This window comes from Mus pahari, chromosome 1 (genome assembly GCF_900095145.1).
Source record: "Mus pahari chromosome 1, PAHARI_EIJ_v1.1, whole genome shotgun sequence".
Taxonomy (NCBI): domain Eukaryota; kingdom Metazoa; phylum Chordata; class Mammalia; order Rodentia; family Muridae; genus Mus; species Mus pahari.
Genome location: NC_034590.1, coordinates 74,254,908 through 74,265,771, shown reverse-complemented (window position 1 = coordinate 74,265,771; position 10,864 = coordinate 74,254,908). Strand labels below are relative to the sequence as shown.

At 34.9% G+C, this 10,864-nt stretch overlaps 2 protein-coding genes across 2 annotated transcripts; both read left to right on the top strand.

The window, feature by feature from the left end:
- The first annotated feature begins 1,887 nt into the window (after window positions 1–1,887).
- On the top strand, window positions 1,888–2,832 carry LOC110321060 (olfactory receptor 51V1-like). The gene has a single exon (XM_021197194.1). The coding sequence runs from the start codon at window positions 1,888–1,890 to the stop codon at window positions 2,830–2,832; it is 945 nt and encodes a 314-aa protein (XP_021052853.1).
- A 5,992-nt stretch (window positions 2,833–8,824) lies between these two features.
- Window positions 8,825–9,887, top strand: LOC110335021 (olfactory receptor 51B6-like). The gene has a single exon (XM_021217106.1). The coding sequence runs from the start codon at window positions 8,889–8,891 to the stop codon at window positions 9,840–9,842; it is 954 nt and encodes a 317-aa protein (XP_021072765.1). The 5' UTR covers window positions 8,825–8,888; the 3' UTR covers window positions 9,843–9,887.
- The last annotated feature ends 977 nt before the right edge of the window (window positions 9,888–10,864 follow it).

Here is a 10,864-nt window from a genome sequence, read left to right as displayed (position 1 = left end):
AGAGAGAGAGAGAGAGAGAGAGAGAGAGAGAGAGAGAGAGAGAGAGAGAGAGAGAGAAAGAGAGAGATTACAATCAACTTACTGCTTTGAAACAAAGCTTTGAGAAAATATTCTAGTCTTCAGTTTCATCTTGTTACTGCTGGGAACCGACCTATAGCTCTTGGTAAAAATGAAATTGTCTGAATTATATTCTGCCCTGTCTTCCTTTCAAGACTTTATATACTTTCTTTTAAAACTGAATTATATGCATTAAATCTGATTTTTAATTTTTTCCACTGTAGAGGCTAATTTTCTTAAAGTGAATATCTTTTATAATCATAAATATAGCAGTTATAAGTACAGAAAATATATATTCACATAGAGATACATTTGCTATTTCAACTACTCATCTGATGTAAAAGCAAGGAAATTATGTGTGATATTTAAACCAAAGCCTAAGCAAGAATTAACATAGATTACTCTCATAGTAAAATCCCTCAGCAAGTGGGGAGACTTCCTGTCTACTGAACACTATAGATATTTTTAATTTTGGGATTTCTAACAACTTTAAAATATGATGTAGTTGTGTTAATTTATTAGTGTTAATTGAAAAAAACTCTTAGAATAATCATTCCACATTCTTATGTTTTCTTTTTAAGTTTATATCTTTCATTTTTGAGATTATAATATAATTACATCATTTCCCCATCCTTTTCTCCCACTAAACTCTCTCAAAACACCTTTCTTCTTCTTTTTTAATTTCATGGCCTCTTTTACATTAATTATTGTTCATTTATATATTGATATAAGTACAACTTCCTTAGTATATGTAACATACCTTGTATTCATATTTTAGTCTGACCATTTGGTATTAACTAGCCAGCAGTACATTCCTCTCTGGGAAGGACTATTTCTCCTGCTCTCAGCAGTCAGTGGTCTGTGACTTTCCCTATGGACATTTCCAGTGTCTATTTTTGTGATTGTTTTTCCAACTCTTATTTAGGTAGTCATGTTAGTGACAGATTGGACAGGAATGATGTTTCTTTAACTATGTACTAAGTAGGAAGTTCTCAGAGAACAGTAAGGGACATAGATGTATAAGATGCAATGCCCAAATTTGCTTTCTTTATATTGTTGCACCATCCAACATGTACCACATTCTCGAATGCCCAATTTATTCAAAATGGACAGCACAACAAATGAGAAAAAATACTATACCTCTTCTGAACCACCCAATTTAAAGTTCTTGTGGATTTTTTTATGCTGCAAATGAGGGCATAAAAATAACAATAATGTGATTTGGTAAAAGATATGTAGATTGAGAAAACTACAAAGTATAATTTATATAAATGAATAATTTAGATAAAGGCTAAGCACCACAATGCTCATCAAAAATTACAGATTCAACTAAGATTGCTTTCTTTTTCAATAGTAGTTCATATTCTAAAACAGATGTGTTATTTCAGCTTTTCTATTTCCAAAGGGATCATTCAAGACTCGAAGGCAGTGAAAAGTCCCTCTATAATACCAATGAGGAAAATTGCCCATGTGTTTCACATTCTTCTGAGGAGTGTGCCAACAATGACATCACTGTGACCAAGCATTCATGTCCTCTAGGACTGACTCTCAGAAGTGCAGTAGACAATCTACATCCCCTGAGCCCATAGACATTATTGTTTTGACATAAAACTCCCCGCTTTCCTGCTCTTATAATACTAGGTCTGAAGAGTTTATGTATAAGTCCACACAGGTTTCTTGGATGATACAAAACCAAGGAACAGGTCTAAGTTTCACTGTTTATGGAAACTGATATTTTTTTTCAAACAGATGCATATTATTAGAAAGTAGAATATAGATAGCATGTGTAATGCACAATAACCCTCCAGAAATATTTTGTACTTTCTACCAATGTCAGTTTTCTTAATGTCAAACTTAAGTACCTCTAGATTTGTTCTCACTGGATTTCCTGGCTTAGAAGTCTACTACATTTTGTTTGCCATTCCTTTCTCAACCATCTATGTAATGGTGTTCCTGGGAAACTGCATGATACTTCATGTGATCCGAACAGAGTCAAGCCTGCACCAGCCCATGTTCTATTTCCTGGCCATGTTAGCCCTCACGGACCTGTGCATGGGGCTGTCTACTGTACACACGGTGCTGGGAATTCTTTGGGGCTTCCTTCAAGAGATCAGCCTTGATGCCTGCATTGCACAGTCTTACTTCATTCATGGTCTGTCCTTCATGGAGTCCTCCGTCCTCCTTGCCATGTCCTTTGACCGCTACATTGCCATTTGCAACCCTCTACGCTATTCCTCCATCCTAACCAATGACAGAATCCTGAAAATCGGAGTGGCCATCTTATGTAGGAGTTCTATGCTCATTCCTCCAGTTATTATCNGCCTGAAGTTCTTAAATTACTGCCGGCCTCATTTCCTCTCCCACTCTTTCTGCCTGCACCAAGACTTGATTCGAATGGCTTGTTCAGATATCCGCTTTAACANTTTCTATGCTCTGTCTCTGGNGATTTGCACCCTGTTGCTGGATGCAGTGCTCATTCTTGCCTCCTATGTGATGATCCTGCACACAGTTCTGTCCATTGCATCCAGGGAGGAGAGAATCAAGTCTTTGCAAACATGTGTATCTCACATCTCTGCTGTTTTGGTTTTCTACATCCCCATCATTGGTCTGACCATGGTTCACCGCTTTGGGAAACATCTCTCTCCTCTGGTTCAGGTCCTCATGGGCAACATTTACATCCTTTTCCCACCCTTGATGAACCCTATTATATACAGTATCAAGACTCAGCAGATCCGTGTGAGAATCCAGAGACTGTTTTCCTTTAATGGAGCCTAAGTCCTCATGTCCACAGTGATTATATTTAAAAGTAAAGAAGTACACTCTCAGAAGATGACTTCGAGGAACTGAAACTTTACTATTTAATTCATCTTTTATTGACAATTTACATTTTACAAATAATCTCTTCTACTTTTTTTTACCACATCCATCATGAATAATTGACATTGACTCATATAAAATTCATAATATATCAGATTATGAGTGTATAATGTGCTAACAAATATATGAGTGGATGAGTTTCAACTACTGGACAATCTTTTCCATATTATGATCAGTGGATATAGGATGCATTTCCTCCTATTCTTCCTATTAGGAGAAAAGTAATTTTTATGGATATATCCATTTATGAAATTACTGAATTATATTTTTTGATACTTCTTACTCTTGTCAACATATTAAGTTTGTACACATTATCTCTCATTCATGGCTTATCCAAATGACATTATAATATGTGAGTATGGTGAAGAGGTTGGGCTATTTATAAAAGTGACTTATTTTATTTTTAATTTTGTATATGTAAATGATAGGATAGGCTCATATAATAAAGGTGCCTCCTGATACCAGAGTCTTTAGAATCTGAATTGGATTTATAGGAGGCTCTGAATAGCTAGACATAAGTCCTTTTTAATAATTCAAAACACAATAAAATAAACTCAATAGATATCTTGCTGTTGGCATATCTTCAGTGAAATATCTACCTTATTCTATCACATGAATAGTAATGAAGGTGGAAACAGAAGCCTCTGCATAAATCATACTAAATGATAGAGTAGGACATAGTAGACATTTGTGATACCAGCTTTACCAATATGTAATAGTGACATAATAACGACTATAAATAGTTTGGTGACTTGAAAAATTTTAACTTTAATTTATATCTGTCTTATTTCATTTAAAATTTGAGTGTACTTAGATAAATACCTTTATTATATTTATCTATTAAATAATACCTTTATTATACTTCATTAGGAATATTTATATGTTCTTAACAACATCTCCCTCCAAGTTCTGTTATATACAATAATTAAATGTTTATATGCCTCTAGTATATTATCTCTATTGTGGTTTTCATGTAGATGCTATTTTGTTTTGTATAATTGGATTTCTATGTGCTAGAGGTGTCATAAAATGTCCAATGTTATAAAATATTTTATGAGTTTTGCATATATTATTTGTATCATTATCAGGTAAACTATGATTCTTTCCTCCTTTCCATTGTCCTTGTTTAACAGAATTTTTAAATGGACAGGTGGCCAATGCAAAATGTAAAGAGTAAGGCGAACAGAGAGATGGCTTCAAAGTAGAAGGCAGTTGCTGCACTTGCAGTTGACCTAGGTTGTTTCCTAGCACTGACACAATGCCTCACATGTTTTCATTCCAGTTCCAGCGTATTCAGTGGTATCCCCTGAACTCCATGGGCACCATCCATGTACGAGGCACAGTTTTAGAGATGTAAGAAAACATTCTCATGCAAACAATAAAATTCACATTAATTAAATAAAATGTATGGTTAATAAAAAATAAAACCCACAAAAGTCTATGTTTATTACTTTTATTAGGATGTTATTAACATATATGTGCTCAGCGTAATTGCTAATTGATAGTATGATTATCAAAGCACAAGCAACAACTGTGATTCATCCTTGTTAGATGGAATTTATGCTGTGGCGAACTTTGAAAGACACTTTGAGTCCTGTATTAACTACCAAAATGAAAATTTAGCATATTCTACCATTGTCTAAGCCTCTTAGCTGGTGATTTTGCTTCATTAACTCTAATGATCTCAAGCCCCTGACAACCAGGTACCTCATTTCTATCCTGTGGGTTTGACATTGTGAAGCACCATATATGTGTAAACTAGTTGACCAGATCACTTTACTTGTAAGAAACTTTCTGCTCAACAATACTAAAGAAGTTATTTTTAAATATTGTGTGTTTTTTTTATATTTTAAAACTCCATTTCCTTTTATGTACTCATTGTTATTTTACTTATCATTATGATTTTCAATAAAAATATGTTAAAAATTTGAATGACATAAGAGCAAAATTTCTCCCTAGTTGGTAGAATACATTGTTTATTGTGTACTTATATCCTTAACACTGTATCTCTGAATAAATATGAAAGCAAACCACTTGCTTCAGGTCTGCACACTGAGATTGATGTAGTAAGCTTTTCTTCAGACTCTTTGCCTTCAGGTTTTTTTTCCCCATTCTAATGTGTTAGATTTTATTTTTTCTTACTTATTATTAAAATTATTTTTCTTTAGAAACCTGATTGATTTCTAATGAGAGACAGAGAGGGGGTGTATTTGGATGGGAGGGAAGATGCAAAGTAATGGGGAGGAGGAGAGGAAGTGGCTAGAGTTATCAAGACATATTACGTGAGAAAAAAAAACCCTATTCGAAAAATCAAAAGAAAAAAAAAAACCACCTATTTTCAATTAAAGAAAAACCACAATAAAAAGTTAGAAAATGAGTTATCTCTACATCTGTATTGAATTGAATCTTTATATCTATTAGAAAAGCACAGAGTAGTGGCTAAAATTGGGACTGGAGATCCAGGATCATCTGTGCTCTGAGCTCCAATACCAATCCTGACCCATGATGGGATTAGTTATACCCAATGAACTCACTGGAAGTTCATATTAAAACTTGATAGAAAATGTCTTTAGTTTATCTAACCTATATAACCAGAGAAGCTAGCTAGCTCTCCTGTGTGTTCAGAACCTTTCTCAAAGCCCATTTTATAACAAAATGTTCAATGTCCCATTTGCCTTAATAAATGCACTGAAACTAAACTGCCTCATGCAAAAACTAACAATTGAGAAATGTGGCCTTACACAACTAAAAAACTTAGATAAAGCAAAGGATACTTTCATTCAAGTGAAAAGCGAGCTTACAGGAGGAAAAAAAATTTGCCAGCTATAAAGTTTTGCCAGGTAAAACCTTTATCAGTTTTGCCTGATAGAGGATTGAGATCCAAAATATACAAAGTACTTAAAACATTAAACATTAATTACCATATCCTTATCCGGGCATGTCATAGGCAGAAATAGTTGTGGGTAGAAAGTTCAGTATCTTGATTGGTATTCCTATCCATATGAAAGAATGAACGATCTTTTATGAATGTGTTCATTTGTTTGATTAGCATTAATACAAACACTGGTTAATGTATTATTATGTTAGGACTCCTGATTCAACAAAACCATTCACTTGTTCTCCAATTTATACATATTTCCCATTTTACAGGGATGACTGAGAGTTCTAAAAGACAATAGAACATATACTTTCCCTTAAACAATTGCAGTCCAGACACCTAACCAGTGTGTTTGATTTCCATATCTTAATAGAGTTAACTTATAATTCTGTCAATAGGCTCAAGTCAAAACCCTGATATAGACAGAAAATTTGGAACTGCTGATAAAAAAAAAATCCCACAATCCCAAGGGTCAGAGCACACAAGGGAGGAAACATGGAAGGAAAGGGACAGATAGGAAAGAAAGGAAAGACAACAAAAAAGGAGGGGCAATGAGTGATTTAAATTACGATTGATCCTTGAGGAGACACTTCTGAAATAAATGCTCATACCAGCCAGGCTTTTGTGCAGTGCCTGATGAAAAATGTATGATGACCAAATTCTTCACAAAGCTAAATATCTGAAGTTCATGACAATGTCATTAAGGAATGAAGAGTCTCTTTTCAGGTTAGTGGGGGAATGCAATGTGCTTACTCTTTGAGGTTTCACAGGTACCAGGACTAGGGAAAATAGGAACCAGGGATCTGACTTTTCAGTAAGAGAAAAAGATTTCTCAGCCAAGAATCCGTGGGTGATGGTTGTGGGTCATAAAGACTCTCCTACACGCCTCCACCTTTGCTTCTTGAGGGATTGTCTCTATGATACCTATATTCAAAGAAGACATCAAGTTGGGGCAAGGGTTTTTTTGCCATGGTATGAAGGAAGTTGCTGGGAATAATTAAGAATGTATATTTCATTGGATACATTATAAAATTTTCAATAATAATAGCAATAATAATAATAAAGATAATAATAATAATAATAATAATAATAATAATAATAGCAAAATCAACACAAAGGCATGTGCGAAGAAGAATGGGAGAACAAAACAGGGGCCATTGAGATGAATTGTGTTTTTCTTTTTCCCTTTGAGTTCCTGTCTGAACTTTTAATTTTCAAACCTTTAGATTTCTAACCCTGTCATTTTCTTCTCTAAAATTATCTGTGTCTACCTTTCTGACATGTTAAAAAATTGCCTTCCCCTACTTTCCTAATGCCAGGATCAATGTAATCTTCAGATATGTCATGATTTCTGACTCACCTTTCCTTACTAGCTAGACACTTCTTCTGATGCTCAATTGAAATCCAGTGTGCTATGTTTGCTTAAATCCAAGCCTTCCTGTACTATTTCATTCTTTTTTTTGTACTGGCTTCATAAGAAAATGGGATCACTTGAAAACTTTCAGAATGAATAATGCAGATGTCTGTAATTTTTGTAATAAAATGTACAAAATAAGGAAGTCATTTCTTTTAGCAAGCTTAATTTATTTTTACACTTAGTATTAAAAGCAAGATGAAGACAGAAATCATTAACGCCCTCTGTAAACGACAACCACAGATCCTAAGTGGCTTCTCAGCTTCAATACCATTAGAAAGCCACAGCTGTGAGACGGCACCCAAATATTGAAGAGTGAAGTCCAGAGATCTTGGAGACACATTCTCCCAATGAAAGTGGATCATGTGAGTAATATCTGAAAGTACACTAAGATACAGTAGAATGAATATTCCACACCAAACAAAAGAATATGGCCATATTTCTCTGAGTGATAAAATACAACTGCCTGTATGTATCCAGTGGTACCTTAGAATTCTGAGTCTCAAAGACTTCTCACTATAATTAAATACCATCTAATGCCATAGCTTTTAAAATGAAACCAACATGCATTATAAAGTTTTCAAACAATAAGTATATTAATATGAGCATGTCTAGCCATTTTCCATTTGTGCTTCTTTAAGTAGTTATATCACAGCCATATAGCTTCATATGCCTTCAAAGTGATCATCTTCTTTTATAACTGCATATACATTATGAGATATATAATGAAATATGTTATTAAAATATATGATAACATTATAATTTGAGGGAAAGAGCTTATGAGAAGCTAGAGTATACTAGAGCAGTGTTCAGCTCAAAAAGAGATTTTTGTTAAATGTAAAAGTGATGACACACATAAAAGTCAGTTTTCTGTCATCTTGTGGTCTCCTCTAACCTCTAGAATTTCATCAACTAAATAATTCTTAAAGATTCAGTGCATTTATCAATGTCTACACTTAACTGTCTTTTATTTATTTGTTTATATGGTCATATTATTTTGCAGTTAGTTGTCCATACTTAATTCTCAAAGAATGCTTAGATGCTTTCTGAGTTTCTAGGTCGTATTTATTCTGGGAAATCATTAGGTCAATTCTCAGCACCCTAAGTAAAGACGAATGATGCCATGAAAAAACTTTTTAGGCACCAATACTGTCAGAATGCCTTGTTTTATTTGGAGTATTGGATTTACAAAGACTTCATTTACATCAATCCTTCTCAACCTCCCTAATGCTATGACATGTTAATACAGTTTCTCTTGTGGTGAACTCCCAACCAGAAAATTATTTTTGTTGCTACTTCATAACTGTAATTTTGCTACTGCCATGTATCATAATATAAATATATGATATGCAGATATCTGATATGGGACTTTTGTGAGAATGTCATGTAACTCCACAGGGGTCACAACTCACAGTTTGAGGACATCTGATGTCGATCTATTCTTCATACATAGTTTGTCTCTAATGTACAGTTCAGTACTCTTATAGTAATCTTTAAATAATTCATATTTTTTTCATATCTAGAAAGTCCCAGGAATGAGTAAATTACCATGTTGTTGAAAAAACCACTTTTGAACATCCCCACAGCAGGTAGCATCTTCACGAGGCAAACCCTAAGGAACTGTTTCCTATCATTTTATCTGACGGGAATTTTGTACCTGCAATGCCTGTAATTTGGCTCAACACCTCAACCTACCCATTCCTGCTCACAGGCTTTCCAGGTCTGGAGAAAGCCAATCACCTGATCTCCCTCCCTTTACTGATGACTTATATCTCCATATTGCTTGGCAACGGCATCCTTCTTTTCCTCATTAAGGATGATCATAACCTCCATGAGCCCATGTATTATTTCTTAGGTATGTTGGCAGCTACGGATCTTGGAGTAACACTGACTACCATGCCCACAGTGCTGAATGTACTATGGTTAAATCACAGGGAGATTGGCCATGGAGCCTGCTTCTCTCAAGCCTACTTTATCCACACTCTCTCTATTGTGGAGTCGGGGGTCTTGCTTGCCATGGCCTATGACCGTTTCATTGCCATTCGCAACCCATTAAGGTATACCACCATCCTTACTGATACTAGGGTAATAAAGATTGGCATAGGTGTAGTGATGAGGGCTGGTCTGTCAATCATGCCAATTATCATTCGCCTGCATTGGTTTCCCTATTGTCGCTCCCATGTACTCTCCCATGCTTTCTGTCTACACCAAGATATCATCAAGCTAGCCTGTGCTGACATCACATTCAATCGTCTCTATCCTGTTGTGGTTGTATTTTGCATGGGACTTTTGGATTTTTTGATTATTTGTTTTTCCTACATTTTGATTCTCAAGACTGTCATGGGCATTGCTTCCACAGATGAGAGGGCTAAAGCTCTCAACACATGTGTCTCCCACATCTGTTGCATCCTGGTCTTCTATGTCACTGTGGTTGGTTTGACATTTATTCACAGGTTTGGAAGGAATATTCCTCATATTGTTCATATTACAATGAGCTATATCTGCTTCCTTTTCCCCCCTTTTATGAACCCTGTCATCTTCAGCATTAAGACCAAACAGATTCAGAGTGGTTTGCTTCGCTTGTTCTCACTGCCTTATTCTAGAACTCGACTCTGATTACTCTCTGAGAACTGTTGTTGAAATTTGAGCAAGTTGACAACATTTAAGGTAGAAGAAATCAAGAAAATATTTCAATAGAAACCTACTAATGTCCTTGACATTTGATTGTTCTTTATTACTGATTTATTTTGGCATAATATGTTAATAACATGACACACTATGTAAAGATCTCACTTTGGTGTTAACTGAGCCACTAAGGTAAGTCACTTGGTTTGGTGAGGTAATGGCCCCTGACTTGTACATTTATAGGTAGTCTTTGAGATTAGAGTATCCAAGTGTTTGAATCAAAACCATAATTTTCCATGCTGGCTGTCACTTATCTAGGGCTACATCTTTCAATATTTTTGCTCAAATGGAAAAGATTGCTCTTTCTAGAAACTTGTACAGAGTCAAGTGAGATGGACACAGCCCTCAGGACACAGTGATTATTCTAGGAAAAGTATGTCCATGAAAATTCTGTCAATGTACAATTTTGGCAAATGTTTATCAAATAATAAAGTCAACAATAGAAATTTAAGCCAGAAATATAATTCTAGTGCAGACAACCACTATCTTGTTAAGTTTGATTCCAGATGCTGCTGAAAAGAAGCAGGCATTTTCATTCAGTAAAATGACATAGAGTCCTATTTGGAGACAAGCATAGGTAAAACTATCTGGGAAATTTTGATAAACAGATTTCCAGACAGTGGCATGGCTGCTCATTTACTTGCATGGGGAGGAAGAGAAATGATGAAATCAGTGGTTGTAAATAAAAGATAAATGGTTTTTCTCACTACCAATTCCTTTTGTAGTTGATTTTGACCATCTTTCAGCATGTGTAAAATGTGCTTAGGAATCCATGCCCCCTTAAAGAACAAGTACTTGCTCAGTGATGTTCATAGTTACCCTATTGATAATAGCAATTTGTCGAAAAATAAAAACCTAAACAGTCTTCAACAGATGAACTCAGATGGAAGATTTGATAACACACATAATGTTGAAACTACTCAACTGTAAATAAAAGTAAAATAATGGAATTT